General features: G+C 34.0%; 2 protein-coding genes across 2 annotated transcripts; one reads left to right on the top strand and one right to left on the bottom strand.

The window, feature by feature from the left end:
* The first annotated feature begins 5,684 nt into the window (after positions 1-5,684).
* Positions 5,685-15,191, top strand: LOC121382907 (protein ALP1-like). The gene is made up of 2 exons (XM_041512589.1): positions 5,685-5,736; positions 14,034-15,191. The coding sequence occupies exon 2, from the start codon at positions 14,134-14,136 to the stop codon at positions 14,941-14,943; it is 810 nt and encodes a 269-aa protein (XP_041368523.1). The 5' UTR covers positions 5,685-5,736; positions 14,034-14,133; the 3' UTR covers positions 14,944-15,191.
* Positions 13,033-20,051, bottom strand: LOC121382909. The gene is made up of 3 exons (XM_041512590.1): positions 19,915-20,051; positions 15,302-15,460; positions 13,033-13,948 (listed from the first exon to the last, which is right to left on the bottom strand). Exons 1-3 carry the CDS (start codon positions 19,982-19,984, stop codon positions 13,872-13,874), a joined length of 306 nt encoding a protein of 101 aa, XP_041368524.1. The 5' UTR covers positions 19,985-20,051; the 3' UTR covers positions 13,033-13,871.
* Positions 20,052-20,289: the final 238 nt, after the last annotated feature.

The raw sequence follows: 20,289 nt of genomic DNA, 5'->3' as shown, positions 1-20,289 counted from the left end.
AATTATTCACAAAGCAAACTTCTTTATAGAGGTCTGATATTATAGCATATAGAAAACGGCCTTCAGCCTCAAGAATTAGCCTCAGGCGTTTTTAAGATTTTCTTGTTGTGAATTACATGACATTGCGTTCTTTGCATTATATTATGTAGTTATACTGTATAATTTACCATTTTTATTGTTTCATTTCTATAGTTTTACTTTTTATTTGGACAAAATGGCTGTAATAGCAGACGTTTGTTTTTAGTCAGATGGAGGATATTACACAAAGAAAATCCCAGGGAGATGAAAGAAATAGTAACATAAAAAGATAGAACACTATTGTAATTTATGAAATTAATCGCCACGTTTTTCAACGTGAATCGGTTACATCAGCATGAGCTGCAACATGCTGTGACAGAACTGATAATAGGTCTGAGGTTATAATTTAACTGATTATCACAGGTTTGAAAATTAACATGCAAACCATGGTCGCCAGCAGGGCCAGTTGAAGAAAAATCGTACTGGCCCGTCTCAATTATCACACAGGAATTTAACCGCACAGCCAAAATCAAAAGTAGGTTTTTGTTTTTTTATTGAACAATAACCATATGCTCACCATATATAGTCCGGGCGACTGCTAATTTTGAACCTAGTTATCATTGGGCTTATGTAGTTCATCAAGATAAACGTCTCCGACACGATATTTATTATTGTGATGTTTATTGCTGTGCCGTAACGTTTATCCATTGGATCGAATTTTCCATTTGCAATCACGATTTAATAAAGTCAGGCATATGTGCTTTATTTAAGAACTTCAACACGTACAACAACATATTTTAATAAATTTTAGACAAAAATATTAAGTACAATACCTTTGGTAACCTTTCCAAATTGTTAACAACTACAAAAAATTACTCTCCTACCTTTAATTACCGTTACATTTCCCCCAAATTTTATCCACACACAAGTTGTGAAAAAACCATTACAGTGACACAGATTCCACATAATATTATGAGACTGTAACGATGTCGCCAGTATCGACTGTGCTGAGATAGCATAGGGCAACATGCATGCAGTTTTCTGCCGTCTGCCATTTTGCTTTTTTATGGAATACTCTTCAAGAAGGGTGAAAGCGTTCCAAGTATGTGACATAATTAATATAAAATCAATGATCTTTAGTGGTATATTTAAACAAACAAAAAATAATTACAAAATCAATATGACGTCATCACGTTTGCTTTTATATCATAACATGTTATGACGTTGCTAGATAAGTCATACCCTTTCACCCCTCTTGGAGAATATTCCATAAAAAGTCAAAATGGCAGCCGGCACAAAATTACATGCTTTTTGCCCTATGCGATCTCAGCGAAGTCGATATTGGTGACATGGTTATCATTTAGTATGTGGAATCTGTGTCATTTCAATGGTTTTTCTTAGATTTCTGTCTGGACAAAATGTGAGTAAAATCTAACGAAAAATAAAGGTAGGAGAGCAATTTTTCGTAGTTGTTAACATTTTGGTTCGGACTTTAGATGTTTGAAGATGACACATTTTTACATTTGAAAGCTATTTTTATCCTGGCACATCGAAAATGCGGAATGAAAATTTTGCGGAACGAGAATTATTCGTATCAAGCATTTTACGTACACCCAATAAAAAGAAATATTACGGAACTGAATGGAATTGATTATTTATTTTGTTATTTGTGTTTCTATATATGTGCTCTGTGTGGGTTGCTTTATATGCATTATTAATATTATCACATTATGATTGTCAGTACAGGTCATTACTTATTTTAAGGCCTTCATTTATTTACTTTTTTAAAAATTATTATTTCCTTTAGTATTTTTTTTTTTAATATTATTATTACAGGCCATTACTTACATGCGTTTCAAAGGTTTTTCTCTTCTTTTTTTTCTTAAAAAAAATCTTAGTTTAATTATCATTGCAGGTCATTAGTTATTTTAAGAGGTTTATTTAATTATTTAAAGTTCATTTTTACGCTTCTTTTTTGTTTTATTATTTAAAAAATGTTCAGCTATAATTACTGATTATTAGTTATTTTAGGGTTTTTATTCAATTTAAAACAAAACAAAAAATATAAATTTCTTATAATTAACCTGCACAACCCCCAACTCCACAACCTAAAAAATCATTGATTATAATAGTTTCATTAATCTTTCATAATATTTATATTAATCTTTTATAGTAAGTTCTAGGGAAAGGTGAACAGACACACAAAGAAATGGGGAAACAGACAATATGAAAGTTAAACTGGCTGTTGAAAATATTTTATATTTTATGTAAATCTAAAATGTTATAATGATTTTCACTGACACATTCAAGTCTGAAAATAGTAACATCAGATGCCTCATAGCGACAGTTGCCCTAGGCATGGGCCTCGATATACCTGACGTAGACATTGTCGTCCATGTTGGTGCCCCAAAATCGGTGTTGTCCTACTGGCAGGAAGTTGGCAGATGTGCACGAGATGGAAGGAGAGGTTATGCCATGACCGTATACGACCATTTTACTCTGTCCTTAAAAAACACAGAAAAAGATTTGGCAGAGCTTGTTCGGAATGCAAATCACGTTTGTAGCCTATTCGAAGGACAATGTGATACAAATGTTATTTGCAAATGCGCTTGATGCTAATGTTGTTCTACCTGCATTGCTCAATGTCCCTGCCAAGATAAAATTAAATTTGAAATTGAAAAAAAATCTAAATTTGTAAATTACATTATGGATACGTGGTAGTAAACGTCACCTGTGATATGTGTCTTGCACCTTTCAATAACAGGTGTGGAAAACGTTAAGAGTTGCTACCATAGCCTCGCAACCATGTGAAGTTGTATTGCACTGATGTGTTTCATCCATAATGTTGATGACAACTGCTGTTAGTGATAATTCATTCCTACTTACCTAATTTAACATTAACTGTGTTGTTGAGGATTGCCTCACAACCATTACTATTTGGACAAAATGTCTATTTATACGTAAAACGTAACTCGGGAGGTTTTCTTTATACAGTAAGTGTTTATATTTGTTATTACATCTCATATTTCGCCCCGAAATAATTAATTCCATGTTTGTATCGATTCTGCCTGAAATTTGGGCGGTAAGTGCACGCTTTTTTTTTCTGTTAAACTTGTAAACATCGGAGGTCCAATAAATGTCAAAATGTTAAAAAAACGGACCGTAGATGTTTACCTTGGTGAACTATGGGCTTATGTAGTCACAGCTATCCCCAAACAGAAACCCGTAATACAAATACTATAGTTACATATTAGGGCCGTAGCTAGGATTTTTTGTTGGGGGGGGGGGGGGGGGGGGGCAAGTGAGTAGTTAAGTCTAAAACTCCTTAAACAGTTAAGAAGAGAATTTTCTTTAAGTTTCTATAATGATATATACAGGGCAGTAGCCCCCCTGCTAGCTACGGCCCTGCATATATAAAGAGTACTCTTTATTACATAACGTTAGAATGATATATCTGACGTTGTTTGGGGATACCTGTGTTATGTAGTAGGGACCGCGGACACTTTTTAAATATGACAAGAATGATATTGATTGTTTGTTGTACCGAAGAAATACATTTAAAAGAATAAAAATACAAATTAAAAAAAAAGAAAATTCAGTTAGCCCTGACCCCCAAAATATTTTTTTTTTAATCAGGGTAGGTAACGCTGTTTTGCAAAAAAAACCCACCCCAAAACCCCCCAAACGTTTGGCACACTCAAAATTGTAGGAATGTATTCATTATTTTCAAATAAAATACCTTCAATACCATTAATATAATCAGTATAATTGACTAATTGGTCATTATGATACCCATTCACCTCCAAAAAGGGTTCAACATAAAAAACGGCAATTTTTGTCGCATGTGAAATGTAATAAACCTCATTTGTGCATTACAAATGAACATTACCATCATCATCATGTGCTACATGTAGTAATGAGCAACTCCTCAATCGTTACCGACATGTTCACAGCATGCTCAATTCTACAGAGTAAAGAGCATCAGTCGGCCATTGAAAAAGTGATATACAGGTCAATGGTCAAAATGTGTACCATTAATGTTGTATCTCTGCCAAAATGTCAACTTGCGTGTGTGCGTTATATGAGAGATAGAGAGAAGTGAGACAGAGAGACAGTGAGGTGGGTGGGGGGGGGGGGGGGGGGGGGGACAGAGCAAGAGAGATGGCAGATGGATGTGTCTTGGGAAATTGAGTTTCTTCATAAATACAAAATTTGGAATAATTAGAGAATGCTTCATTGTTGGTTGTATGGCTTATTAGCCAGCCTATCTTTGATTTAAAAACAATTAAATATATATCCATCGACGTCCCAAACTGCGTTCACCTAACGACAAAAACACGAATACGATATTTACGGAAATATTATTCTACATTTTTCAGCTACGATACGTGAAACAAAATAGATTGCAATCAACGTAAAAAATCAACAATGTGGATGTAAAACAAATCCATTCTAGTAAACAAAAGTGAAACACCCTCCGATAAAGAACCACAGGTACAGGCCACTGAAAGAAAAGACCAATTAAGCAAGAAAACACTCCGACTATTATTTCAGTACGTGGGTTAATTTATATACAAAATATAATACAGTTATTTCAACACTTTGACAATGGTGGTTTATTTTGTATTGAAAAATAAACCACATATACACGTTGCTGTGTTACTGGGATAGATATTATTACAGAACATTGCTATGCATCCGCAAAAATCAGGTATGTATTGTTTCTTCATTTCGAAGACTAATTCCTGACGTGACACGTTAGGTATTACGTAACCACCAGCTCGCCAGAGGGCGTATTCACTGGGATGGTACAAAATGGCTACGCCGTTATATATAATAGCCGTCACATTTAACCGTTTTATTAATTAACTATACGATTAAATACTTATTAAGCAATAATGTGCATTATGTATCGTTGAATATGCACACCAGTCCAAAAGCCTTGCTTTAGCATTCCTTTAAACCCTTTTATTTTGGTGCTGGTTGGTCGAATACCCCTGGGGTCGAACAGAAGCTTTCTCTGGAACCAGGTTATTGGTCAGAACTTTTAAGTTAAACATATTTAGCTCGAACTATTATAAAATGTTGTCCATATTTTCTCAACGTTGTCAATATGTCACAAAAGATTCTACAACAGCATAATAAAAAACGACTTTCTAAATTAATAAATATTTATAAATATAGACTGCCAGTGTGTTTATTATTTGTTTATTTAACGGTGATAAATAATAGTTGCAAATATATATCTCATCTGACATTTGACGGCGACTTCTTTACTAATGAGTCAATCGGACCATCTCGCCCAAACCGGTTTTACGGAGATATGCGAGGTTTTTGTGTTACAGAAGCACCCTACAACGGCCGAATGCATGGTTCGAACTACCCGAGGAGTCGAACTGACTTTGATGCACTGACAGTGTTCGAGCCAATGAGATTCTACTGTATATATCTATATCTATATCTATATCTTAAAAAAGTGTATGTTTGTCTCTACATGACAGGCTTGTTTCGTGAGAGAGTTGAATTGCTCTCACTCATCAGATGTAGATTTAATTACTCCGTCAACGGAAAGCTGATGACGTAATGGACTCTGTGACGTCGAGGTTACGTTACTATGCAGGTCTATAGGTGATGTGTGGTATGCGCACAGAAGGTATTTGCGTCTGTGTCGACATGCTGATACGAGTTCATTCTTGGAGTTTAGTGTGCTGGTTTCAGGTTTATACATTATGAACAGTTTTTCCTTCAGGCAGAGGTTACACCTTTTGCTCGCTGGAGAGTATGGCTTTGCTTTGGATAAAATGTTCCACTTAATGGTGTATGGTGTGAATCTATCCTTCAGTGTCCAAATGTATATATAATGACAAAAACATTATTAAATATGCTTGGTAAGTGATCAACATCAATAACCCGGTAAATTTTGAAATATTCTGGTAAAGACTAACTTTTTCACATTTCTTTCATGTAGATTTCAAAATTCAAGTGACATCCCGCAAGTATTTGACAGAAGAATCCATTATAAACACACCGGCATCTGGTATCTTTCTTCTTCTTTTTTAATATAGTGTGTCCCACAGGGATCATCTGTTTTCATACTATCGAATTTATTACGGCAATGCGGTACATGAGTTGTATATTTGAATTATTTCGTCACCATTCTGAACCGTTTGTTTGAATGGTTTGGAATTTTGGCATGGCTGATGCGGAGTCGCAGATTCAATGTAAAAAATAAATAAATAAATAAATAAATACATAAAATAAATTTACAGTCAGTCAGAAAAAGCCATCGCCCGTCGGACTCATAGGTGCATTTTTTTAACTTTCTGCACTATTTAATATGTAAGTTTAATCGTAGAAATATTTTATTAGTCAGAAACATCTTACAATGCAACAAACTCAGGAATATCTCTTTAAGTGTACTTAATTGTCTGAATTTTATTGTTAAAGGGACACACCCTAGTTACGGCTAGTTGTTAACCATTACGGAGTTGTTTTTCGCTATTAAACCCATTTTTTCACAAATAAAATTGCACTTTACTTACCGTTTATTATTTAGAATATACATTTCCATTCACCTGAAGTGTTTTTTGGTAATCCTGGTAATCCTGGTGTTTGTAATACCACAAAATGCATTTTTCGTATTTCTGAAAAACGGACGCACGTTTGAGAAAAAAACGTTGAGCAGACAAGGTCTAATCTATTTTTAGAGGGGATATTTCCATTTCAATGTCACAGACGTTGGTATACCACGTGGCCGTTATCATTTTGGTTCGGTTTGTTTTCTCGTGCACGGTTCGCGCAATCAACATCCGATTTGTTGTTGTTCATTTGTGAGATTTTTCTTCACAGTTCGTGAACATTTTCAGTAACAATAAAGTTCAGACAAGTAAGTGTCTCAATACAAAACGTTACAAACCCTTAAAACCAATAATTTTGCTACGTCCTACAATATCTGGAGAGGGGATACAACCAGGACAGAACAGTTGGAACATGTCCAGGAGAGGTGAAAAGAATGCACCCCAAGTCTGTGAAATTTGTCGTGACGTAGGCATTGTTGTGCTTCGAGCGACATCTACCGGTGACATCAGAATACAAACTTACAAAATTATTTCAAGCAATTGGGACATGGGGATTCCCATGGTATTTATTGATATAAAACCTACTTTTTCACTCCATTTGATTAAAACGTGATCTAAGTGTGTTACAGGTTTGTAGATTAACCAAATTATAATTTATTTTCGCTGGATGGAACTAGGGTGTGCGGCTTTAATGAAAATGTTCATGAACTGTGAAGAAAAATTACTGTTTTCGGTCACTGACCCAAATTATAAGTCACTTGACATAAATCTGATCTTCATATGATTAGACCAAAACAAAAGTATGTATTTCTGGGGGAGTGTCAAAATGTTTGATTTTTCTTTAAATATTTTTAAAACTTATTTTTAAATTAAAAAAAATTTCTTCTTCAATATTATAATTAGAAAAGCATGGGAAAAAAATAACTGAATTAATAACAGTTTAAATTTTATGTATTAAATTTGTAATTTTTTTTTTTTAAATAAAAATTATATGTAAATGAAATGGACCTTACATTATTGTTCATATATCATTAAGTATTAAAAAAAGAATGTATATTTATTAAAAACGCGCTCACCCACAGATGGTTGACCTAATTATTGACCCAACAAGGTATTATATGATAATATATACATTTGATTTGTACCTAAAAGTATTTTATTGAACCATCTACATAACCACCATATCACACTTATTATTGATATTTTATAAAAATAATTGAAATATGGGTATGGTCCATAATTCTGAGAAAAATAACGGCTATTTGGAGAGCAGAGGTGTGACGTATTATTTTGAGTCACGTGACGGGCATTCCCCGAATAACCGCGGTGTGAAAATGATTTACCAAGCTCGTGTAACGAGAACGCTTGACCGTCCTATGCGACGTAGGTAAATAGAAAAAGAACATCAATGAAAATAAGTTATTTAAAAATAATAAAAACATGTACTGAATGATAATAAGCTTATACAATAATTTATTTTAGTAACAGAAGCATGTTAAACGTCGACAATCCCGACTGGTTAGGCCTTTGCATCTATAGGTAAATTTATATACGATGTGAGTATATAAAGAATACGCTGAACTAGACGATGTTTATATACGATGTGACTATATATATACGAAGGCCGTGTGTATAGCCTCCGCTAACGAGGGCTGGCTATATTCACAGCAAAAATGTATATAGGCGGTAAATAAGTATTTGATTAATCCGTGCTCGAAACCTTCGTGGTATAGGAGCATGTAAATACTTTATTGATTAATTCATATTACCGAACCATCTCGAACAGGAGGAATACATACTAAGTACTGTACGAACAGAGCGTTTTCTGAATAGGGGAGGGGGAGGGGGAGTACATGAATTTAGCGGACCCTTTTGTGTACGTTTTCCATAGACATATGAATAGCGTAATATTGCCCGCGCAAAACTAGCAAAATAAATAATAATTTAAAAAATTAATATTTATTTTAATACACAATTATTATGATTATTATTAGCCTACTACTACCTTTTTGGGGTGGAGGGGGTGGTGTTTTATCTGGAGGAGTTTTGGCTATAAAAATGCAAGATTAACGTGCGTGCACACACGCGCATACGGCAGGCTGAACTTGTCCCTGCATGTAGAACTGGATTCAAATGGGTTAAGTAATAATTCAATAATTAAAATTAGCTCCACTATTGCATGTGGATCCAACAGCAGCCCTTGGAGCTCATGTCCAGAACTTTGACCTTTCATTCGACCAATCAAAACCTTACTTGTAGAATCATGCCAAATTGGTAACAATTAAGCCAACTTTTGGACGACAAAACATGCGACAGTACACTGGGTTTTTTTTTACGCTATACATTAAACCGAATGACCACTTTTTTATTTCAGCGTATTCGCAATTATTTTCGTTATGAAATTAATAATATATATTTTTTATTGTTTGCCATGTATATAGCCGGTCCCCATTTGCCCAGTCTCTATAAACGGCGGTCGTTTATATAAAATTCAAAAATACATTATACGATTGTCGTATATATAGCCTCATCACTACGAGTCTGTTTTGCCGTAATTTTTTAACTTATAAGTATTCCAAATGAATGTAATTTCCATTTATAATCCATATTTAGTGAAATAAGGCCCACTAAATCATTGAATCCAGGTCGTTTCGCCCTTATTCCTATTTGACCCCGAGTCGTTTCGCCCTTATTCCCGTTCGCCCCGAGTCATTTCGCCCTTAGAAGAGTCGTTTCGTCCTCCATTATGAGTCGTTTCGCCCCTATGTATTGGGGTGGTACTAGTATGCAAAATTTGGTATATAAAAATAATTTTACCCATAATTTTGTCGTAATAGTATTAGGGACCGCGGACACTTTTTAAATATGACAAGAATGATATTGATTGTTTTTTATACTGAAGAAATACCTTTAAAAGAATAAAAAAAAAAAAAAAAAATTCAATTAGCCCTGACCCCCAAAATAATATTTTTTTAATCAGGGTAGGTAACTCCGTTTTGCAAAAAAAAATTATAACCCAAAAAGTTTGGCACACTCAAAATTGTAGGAATGTATTCATTATTTTCAAATAAAATACCTTCAGTACCATTTATATAATCAGTATAATCGACTAATTGGTCATTATAATACCCATCCACCCCCAAAAAGGGTTCAACATAAGAAAACGACCATTTTTGTTGCATAAGCATATATCATACAACATGTGGAATGTAATAAAACTCATTTGTGCATTACAAATGAACATTACCATCATCGTCATGTGCTACATGTAACTCCTCATTCGTTACCCACATTATCACAGCATTCAATTGTACAGAGTAAAGAGCATCAGTCGGCCATGGAAAAAGTGATATACAGGTCAATGGTCAATATGTAAGAGGACAAAATGTGTACCATTAATGTTGTATCTCTGTCAAAATGTCAACTTGTGTGTGTGTGTTATATATGAGAGATAGAGAGAAGTGAGACAGTGAAAGAGGGGGAGAGAGGAAAAGAAAGACAGAGCAAAAGAGATAACAGATGTATGTGTTAGGTTTTGGGAAATTGAGTTTCTTCATAATTACAAAATTTGGAATAATTAGAGAATGCTTCATTGTTGTTTGTATGGCGTATTAGCCAGCCTGTCTTTGATTTTTAAAAAATAAGTTAGTGGCATTAAAAAACAAAATTACATCACCCATGCTGTGTTATTGAGACAATTATATACACATTTAGTGCTGTCATTGTCAAAGGTGTGCAAACAGTGGTTTAATTGGTGAAACGAAAAGTCGTAGAATACATGGTTAGGATTTTAAAAAGGTTTTTTTTACACATTAAGTATAATGTCAAAGTTGACATTTTTACCTGGGTACCACTTTAATTGATTACAGCCAGTGCTCCACAACTGGTGTAACAAAGGCTGTGGTGTGTACTATTCTGTCGGTGGGATGGTGCATATAAAAGATCCCTTGATGCTAATCGAAAAAGAATAGCCCATGAAGTGGCGACAGCGGGTTTCCTCTCACAATATCTGTGTGGTTCTTAACCATATGTCTGACGCCATATAACCGTAAATAAAATGTGTTGAGTGTGTCGTTAAATTTTTTCCAGTTACATTTTGTCCTACATCCGTTAATTATAAAGATGTGGTTATAGGGATTATTTTTATGTGATTCCCTAACAACAGATGTGTCAGGGCCACAATAAATGTATTTATAATAACAAATTATTGAAAATGTAAACAAATAGCCGCCATCTTGGATTGTAGTAAACAGACAAACAGGAAGATGTTGTTAACGGGCGATCACAGTTATACAATAAATCAAAACATCTAAATTTTGTCATGTACTGCAAGAGTAATAAATTAAATATAATTACCTCACAAAAATAAATACTTGCAATAACAACAACAACAACACTATTTTTCAATAATTAAATGCGATATCGCTACTTTTTCACTTTGCCACTGAATAAAACGTAAAGTGGCAAGTAACACGAGTTCTATATTTGTTATAAAGTTTTATCAATGTATTTTATACCTGTTACAAGTACTGGTATTCTTCCAATATTAAACAATAAATGTTTTATAGACGTTAACTAACATGTGTTTTTCAAACCTTGCATTCGGCAATGGTGTAATGGATGTGAGTGGCGCTACCAGTCTTCCGGTGTGGTCTCTCTCTCTCTCTCTCTCTCTCTCTCTCTCTCTCTCTATATATATATATATATATATATATATACATATACATACATACCATCGATGTCCCAAATGTGTAATAGTCTTGTTTGAATGAATGAATGAATGAATGAATGAATGTTTAACGACACCCCAGCACGAAAAATACATCGGCTATTGGGTGTCAAACTATGGTAATGCAAATAAATAAAGTGATGATCAACATCAATATAAAAATTCAAGACTCAAACAAAAACAGTGTAAAGAACTGTACAAAAACACAAATATCACAGAATTTTACGGATACTGAATTTTACTCAAAACTTCAATTTTGTGCTGTATTGGCCATTCTCAAAGAGAATGTTACACCCCTGCACCACGGTGAGGTTACAGCACACGCAGGGGCAGTCTTGTTTGATGTAGTCTTGTTTGATGTATTTGTTGAATGTTAATTGTTTTCACTTCTAGATAAAAAAAATTATGAATTTGCAAAATGACAGTAAATAAAAAAAAAAAAAAAAATAGAACACAATATTTTGGTAATTGCATAACATCAATTACATGCATAACTAATTTGCAAATAAACTGAATGATTTGATACCCAATTAACATACATTTTAAACTTGCAACAAATTCTAAACAATTATGAATCACATTTGAAACTTGGAGAATGATTGTGTCTTCATAAATATTAAATTGTACTTAAAATGAACTCAGGCAACAGAAAACTGAAACATAGATGAAACATTAATTATGTCTACTCACCATTATTTAAGTAGGTTACATTTTCCTGTATTCTAACACATGGGAACTGTGAAAGTTATGCATTATTATTTGTTTGAAAAAACTGATAGCACCAGAAAATAATTTAATGTTAAAGATGAACTGGCAGTAATCACTATTTTTTTAAATCAACATTTACGCTTTCATTATTACACTGCATTGGCCCCAATATTGTAAAGGAATTAATTAAATACTTTATCCACAGCATTGTTGATTTCGCACATCAGTTTAAATTCATGTAAACTGTCAATCTATTACATGGTGAATGGTTACACGTTTTGAAATTAACTGATGCAAGTTTGTGGTAATTCACACAATTTATGAAATGTTGCCCATTTCATTATCAATGCAAATGTAGACAGTTAGCACTTTTGACAGGCACTGTCACCCAGTCAAGTATTTTCTGCACGATTTATTCCTCAGTACACATGTACATACGTAACATAGGCAGTGTTCGAGATTAACGGTATCCCGATATCCCGGGGATACCAGAATTTAATTTTGGATACCAGACTTACCAGATTTTGAAATGTTAATATTCAACTGGGATACTGCCGGACAATTTTAATCTCGAACACTGATAGGTAATTGTGACTTTCTTACATATGGAAAGAAACAATTACATTAGGGGGAAATTGAAGTTTGTAAGCATTATAATTCATTCTTGTAGTAAATGAAATGTAGTAATTAACACAGTATGAACATTCAACTATAAATTTAAGTAACAAATTATGACATTGCAATGCTACTGAAAAGTTGTCATCAGTTGTCACTGAATAATAATTTATAACAGATTTTGACTATACTATGAACAGTCTAAAATTATACATTTTATACTGGTTATAACAAATTATGACATTGTAATGTTACTGCAAGGTTGTCATCAGTTGTCACTGAATAATAATTTATAACAGAGTTTGACTATACTATGAACAGTCTAAAATTATATATTTTATACTGGTTATAACAATATCTACAACTTATAAGACATATTGAATATTGATTTCAACAAAACATTTTAATTAAATACAATATTTTTAAAAAGATAATGACAAAAAATATATATTTACTAACAAGACATGCAATGTCTGTCACATGTATATCCCTTGTGAGAACTCTCTCCCTAATAAATATTGATACAAATCAATTTACTTTGCTGATAAAATAAATATTCAGATTTCCCATTTTTTCTCTTAATTTCAACAGGATTACTGACAGAAATATTTACAAAGTTCAGTGATCATGTTTCACTTACATGGGAATCAGAAAATTGGAGTGATTCCCTTATTTCGGTTTCTAAACAGAAATGTAGTAATTAACACAGTATAAACATACAACTAGAAATTTAAATAACAAATTATGACATTGTAATGCTACTGCAAGGTTGTCATCAGTTGTCACTGAATAATAATTTATAACAGAATTTGACTATGCTATGAACAATCTAAAAGTTTACATTTTATACTTGTTATAACAATATGTACAACTTATAAGGCATATTTGGCAACAGGCATCCCTGATTACTGATGATGTTAAATATTTTAATGGTACTTCGAAATGTATTATTGTAAATGGATCTCTTGGACAAGAAAGTGAAAATATTTGCATCGTCTTCTGCTTCTGAAAGTTTGGATGCTAGCTTTTGCATGCTCTCCATGTTGGATGCAGAACATTGTTTAAGATGCTCGATCAAACTGTCAACTTTCAACTCTTTTTTCTTCTTTCCCTTTACGCTAGTACGCTTATTGCGTTTAGTGTTGCTTTTTCAGTTTTACCAGAAGGAGTTCTTTGCTGGGCGGTGGTAGATGATGACCCTGATGACTCGCTCACACTGGGTGTCATGCTTGGCTGAGAAGTAATCTCTTGAGTGGTGGTTGGTGAAACTGGCCTTGACATAGATGTTGACATGATGGGCCTATAAATAAACAATTATTGAAATGATGAACTATTATAAATGACTAGTTTAATATGAAAATATTAATAACGATATTTGTTTTCAGGTTCCTGGGAACAGGTGAGACATACACATCTTTGGCATCACAGTACAGAGTCGGTGTGACCACCTTGTCACCAGAGGTCTGTGAAGCTATCTGGATTTCGATGCAAGAACACTTCATGCCTTTCCCCAAAACTAGTGAAGAGCGGCAGGCAAAAGCTGTGCATTTAGCACAAAGATGGGACTACCCACATTGCATAGGTGCCATATATGGGAAACATGTACTAATTGAGGCCCCAGCCAACACAGGGTCTCAGTACTTCAACTATAAGCATACATTTTCAGTGGTGCTACTAGCTTTGGTTGATGCAAATTACAATTTCATCTATGTTGATATAGGGGCTTATGGGAAACAATCTGATGGTGGTATTTATTCTGCATCAACTTTGGGAAGAGCGCTGTCACCTCCAAATTCATTGCAGTTACCCAAGGATGATGTTATTAATGGAGATGAGGAATTAGGTCCAATGCCATATGTGGTAGTTGCAGACGAGGCTTTTCCCTTACAACGACATGTGATGAGGCCCTATCCAGGAAAAACCACAAGCGAGGAACAAGATGTCTACAACTACCGCCATAGTCGTGCAAGACGAATTGTAGAGAATGCCTTTGGGATTTTATCACAAAGATGGCGAGTGTACCACACCAAAATTGCTGTCATGCCAGATAGTGTCATCAGAATTGTTAAAGTAACAACTGTGCTGCACAATATGTTACAAAGACAATCTAAGACAACCACAGAATTGTTGGACGAGACCAGTTGTGACCTAGCAGCTGGACTTCAGCCATTAAATAGATTGGGCACAAGAGGCACAGCTGAGACAATGCAGATCAGAGAACAGTTTACCAGATATTTTAATACACATGCTTTACCTTGGCAAGTACAATACGTTCGAAGAGAATTAAATATATAAGCTTAGAGTATCTGGTTCATGGGATGTCTGCACCACTTTCCTCCTCCATTTCATCATCACTATTGCGGGAATCCTCTTCTTCTGAAGAACCTTGATGGATGTCATCTGCCAGATTGCTCACAGTACTAGAATGAACAATAAACTGTTGAGTTAATCTGTATTCTATTAACTCTATACACGTACAGTGGTGCACCTTTATAATGTTACTTATAAACGTTTTATTTTCTTTATAAAGTTGGTTATTATGACAGAGAATTCAGTCTCTTTTTTTTTTAGAGGTGGGGGTTTGGGGTTTGTGTGTTGAGTTATGTTGTCTAGATGAAATACATTAAAATGTAGTATAAATATGAATACGCACCTCCGCCCAGACCATGATCAACCAGAAATGTCAACTGGTCATACAATGGCCCTTTCTTGATTGTTTTAGTTGCCGAGCCTCTCTTACACATGGCAATTTCTCTCCTTTTCTTTGTGAAAGCATCGCGCTTTTGCTTCCACACTTTCTTCCAGTCATCCCCTGAAATACAATTTGTTTAACGTACATATTTTAACATAGCATAGCACATCACAGAACATGTTAAGTTATATAATGTAATATACAATACAATATATTATAAAATACAAAATATTATATTATTTTAACATACATGTAACATGAATTTAATACCATATATGTAATATGCTATTATAGTATTCAAATGTAATATTGACTAAAACTATTGTAGTAAAAATAATTTTTAATGTAAAAATCAATACTGATCTGCATACTATTTTATAATTTTAATTTTTAGAACTCTTATTTACTTCCATAGAAAAACGATTTAAGTATGACCTCACACTTTCTGGCGTCACTCACTACTATATAAATAACAACAATGCACATGCAAACGACACTGCCATATATTATGGAGTTGATCGCCAAATATTAAGAAAACTACAAGTGTTTTAATACACATACGGTTCACGTGATTTTGACCAATTTTGGTTATATGCAAAGAAAAATAATTGTGATGGTAACAAAAATTTGGACATGCTTAAGATTTCTTAGCTGTTTGACTATGCTCTTCTGGGAACGTAAACAAACAGTAGGTAGTTTTTCAAAATAGGGAAATCACAAATGCCACAATTTAACAGACATTGCGATTGAACAGGGTTCGAGTATACTTATAGTTCATTTCCTTTACATCCAGTTCCTTGGCGATGTCCTTCCAGATATTCTTCTGGAGTTGGAAATCTTTGTGTTCAGACATTGAAGCCTGATATAAGCATGGTTTACTCCTCACTAACTCTATCAGTCGTTCATATATTTGTAGTTCAAACTTCATTGTTGACTTAAAATTTCGCCACCGCCGGAAGGGATACCCCAACGTTAATGACGTAATTATAACATTTTCTAGCGTTGACAAGCGGAAAAAAATCGCCTCTACTAGCGATTGTTTTCCGCGCGGTCATTAATCAGCGCGGCAATCTGCTTGCATGGAAACGCATGTATAGTAGATAGTGTGAAGCGATTTTTTTTCCAAAAGTTCCATGCAAGAAAACCAAAACAATCAGGGTGGATGACAGCTCGCTAGATTCATCTCCTATATTTAACACATGGTCAATTATAACAAAATGTAATTTCATTAACTTAATTTTTACCTGTATCATTCTTTATTTTTAAAGCATAGGTGGGGACACTTATGATGCCAGGGGCTGGCATGCATAAATTTCAGCTGAAGATTCACAAACAACTGTGGTCATCGGCCATGCCAGCTGTTAGTGGAACACAGTTAGAGGATGTAACTCTGCCTAATTTTTCTCGCTAATTTCTAATAAACTATTTGCAAGTGAAAATAAAAAGGTTGAGTGGAATTTGTAATCAAAATGAGTGGAATTTGTAATGTAAAAAAAAAATTATAAAAAGAGGAAAGAATGTAGATAAAGTTTGGGCCAGTTCCCCGTATCCTAAAAGGAACTGTACTTTATCTACTCTAGTATACATAGCTTTAAAAAAGTCATATTTACCTTTAAGAATTCGGTACCCCCCCCCCCCCCCCCCCCCCGTCTTCAATGTTTGGTGAAAAGATGAAGTGTTGAAGTGTTATTGATTAATTTATATAAAGTGCTTGCATGAACTGTTGCATCGATTTATAGGCGAGCACTCAATTGAACGCATCCTAGGAATTTACCCAACCGAATAAAACCGAATAAAAACAAAATGGCGGCCAACAATGTTTGGAAACGTGTGTTTACATTTTGTCGTAGAGTAACATACTTTGTTGTGCATTAATGGTTCAAATGATCAATTAAGCAGAAAAACAATGTATGTATATTAATAAATAAATGTATTATTTGACCACAAAAGTTGGCATTTTATTAGACAACTCAGAAAATTGTAAATTCCGTTTAAGATTTGCAAATCCGCAATCCTTCCGCGATTGTGGAAAATCGGTACCCCCAATAGAGGCTGTATGTAAGCAGGGCACAATATTTCACGCGAACCGCCGTTCTGTTCACGTGTCGGTTACGCAAAATTAAATTTACGTGAACCACAACCTGTAAACGTTCACAAATTAAAACTTGCAAATTTCACGATTACAGGACATTTATTCATGCACACATACTACTAGTATTTTGACAAATGTATTAGGCTGAATTTTAGATACTTAATGCGCAGCAAATCAGTAAACAACATTATATTTTAACAGTTGTAATTTGCAACCAGTCTAAAGTAAATGTTCAGTATAGAGACGAGCCAAAAGTTTTAAAGAAATGTGCTCAGACCGCTAGGGACGGCTAAATTATCTGTTGCTATTTTATCTCTAAAGGAATATATGTAGACATAATATTGGATTGCCTAAAATTTTACATATATGTTAAAAACAGTTTTAACGTAAACAGGAATCCAAAAGTGTCACAAAAATTTAAAAATACTAACATCGCATAATGAGCTTTAAAAAAAAAAACATTTGGAACGTCACTGTAGTATAGAAGTACCATTGATAAAGTGAAAGTAGTATAGCCAGCGCAAAATGCAAAAAGGAATCCCTCCAAATGATTATGTATATATTTCAAAGGCGTAGCACCCATTACGCACAGTACGCATCCGGGAATAGGTCGAGGCTGTCTGTAATTGTTCTATAAAATATCCTCTTAAAATTTACTCGAAAAAAAGATTACAAAAAAAAGAAGAGAAAAAGCCTCCAAAACGCTGAGATTGCATCTACAGGCATCCTGAGTTTCAAATGTTTTACAGGGGGCGACCCCACCGAATATCCCCGCTCAGGCATGCCTTTGGTGTGCGTAATGCTAAGAACATTTATGGCTACGCCCCTGTATTTTGTTTCAGTACTGGGGCTGATATTCAGTTCTTTTGTAATATTGTTAACTTTAACAAGCATTGAAGACATTTTTTTTTTTTAAAATGTTTTCTTTTGTATTTGTTTTAACTTTGTTTCAAATAAAAACTATGTATTTAAAATATAATTTCAATGTAATTTTGAAGTAACCGATCAGGTAACCCACGGGTTACACCAATATAATTCACGTAACCGAACAATTGGTTACCTAGGTAAAAACCACGTGAACCGACTTCCGGTTCCCTCAGATTTCGAAATATTGTCTCCTGGTAAGCATTTGATAAATTAAGAATTGTAATAAGCGTTGGGTGCCGAATTAGCGTAGGGGGTTACATTTTTTAAAGATGTAATTAAACGTAGGATGCTGAATAAGCGTAGACACCAATTTTTTTCCACAAATTTAATAAACGTAGGTCTACGTTTATTTGGCACTCAAGAGTAGACATTTTAATCTAAAATTAAAAACATATTAGTTAAAATTGATTATTTTATTATTTAGGTGTAAGTTATATTTACATATATCTCTGCAGTGAATTTTATGAAATAAGTTACTTAAAAATTATTTTGTATGACAAATGTTTATTTTAATTTAATTTTTTTTTTTAATATTATTATCAGTACTCCTTATTATTTATATCTGTGTTCAGTTTATAATTTTAAAAAATAATATGTTTAAAGTAACAAATATTTTGATGCTCTCGCTCATTCTGTAAGCGATTCAGTCAACAAACAATGTGTGATGTTACAGATTTGTGTTAATATTATGTGGCCTTTATACGCCTCCATACACGTCATTAAAAACATTTTTGGCTGGTCAGCTGACAAACTCAAATAGCAGATGACCGGTCTGAGACACGTGGAAAGTCAGAGAGTGAATTGGAAGGAAATGATAAAAAACTTTTGAAAGAGGGGGGATCAATTACTATTTCAAGGATTGTGAAAATGACGCATTTGTTTTTTTACTTACAAGAGAACGGAACATTTCACATCAATTTGTTCACATTTGTTAAAAACATACTTCCTTCTGTCTGTTTGCATATGACAACAAACGCTAGATGGCGCTTCCAAATGTTTATTCCAAAAATAGCCACACCCGCGGCGAGCCCACGGTAACTGCGAGCCCGACTATATTAGTATATTTATAATGTTCACTAATAGGTAAAAATAAACATGCACATGCAGACAACACTTCAAAATATATGTTGGGCATGATCGCCATAAATTAAGAAACCTACAATAGTTTTAATTGGCATATGGGTCATGTGTTTTTGACCTATTTTGGTTGTGTAGAAAAACTAATTTTAAAGATAAAATGTAACAAAGAATTGGATATACTTACAATTTCTTAGCTACTCGACTGTCTACAAACCTTACAGTGAGACTTGGAATGTCAACTACGGTTGGTGGCGTATGGCTTCAAAACGGGAGGAAATCTCAAATGGCACGACTTAATTAAGTTAATAAGAGACGACTCAACAGGGTGAAAGTATACGTCACAATGCCAAAGGAAAGTCCTACCTTGGAGGATATATAAATAGTGTACATTTTGACCAAAATAATAAATATGATCTGCCGTCCTGTTCGCAAATCATTTGTATAGGCCTACATCCCCCAAAATTGTTGAACATACTTGCCAACGGCCTTGAAAGAGATATGGGCGAATTATTGTCGAAACTCTCTTTCACGCAAACGAACAACATAAAAAAAGCAAACGATAGGGGGTAAATGTATATAAATTATGACATTAATATCACAAATGTACATTTACCTGTACCAAATACCAAAAAAAATAATAAATTTCTTTGAACACACGGAAATTAAAACCGAAAGTCCACTGTTTCCCAGAATGGTGACTCACTAATCGCCCGAGATGTTCACCAATCATAATGATTCAAAATCCGAATAATAATAATAATAATATGATATTTGTAATCTTGTACGGCAACACACAACGTGAGACATCGTCATACCAGAGTCCAGGGGCAATAACTCTACATTGAAAATG

Source organism: Gigantopelta aegis, chromosome 10 (genome assembly GCF_016097555.1).
Source record: "Gigantopelta aegis isolate Gae_Host chromosome 10, Gae_host_genome, whole genome shotgun sequence".
Taxonomy (NCBI): Eukaryota; Metazoa; Mollusca; class Gastropoda; order Neomphalida; family Peltospiridae; genus Gigantopelta; species Gigantopelta aegis.
This window is presented reverse-complemented; position numbering and strand designations above follow the sequence as displayed.

Excerpts from the sequence above, each read along its gene's own strand:
- LOC121382907 (XM_041512589.1), top strand. The coding sequence starts at position 14,134 with ATGCAAGAACACTTCATGCCTTTCCCCAAAACTAGTGAAGAGCGGCAG.
- LOC121382909 (XM_041512590.1), bottom strand. The coding sequence starts at position 19,984 with ATGTTGTTCGTTTGCGTGAAAGAGAGTTTCGACAATAATTCGCCCATA. Across the intron at positions 15,461-19,914 it reads TCTTTCAAGGCCGTTGGCAA|GGGATGACTGGAAGAAAGTG; the intron begins GTATGTTCAACA and ends ATTGTATTTCAG. Across the intron at positions 13,949-15,301 it reads TGATCATGGTCTGGGCGGAG|GCCCATCATGTCAACATCTA; the intron begins GTGCGTATTCAT and ends GTTTATTTATAG.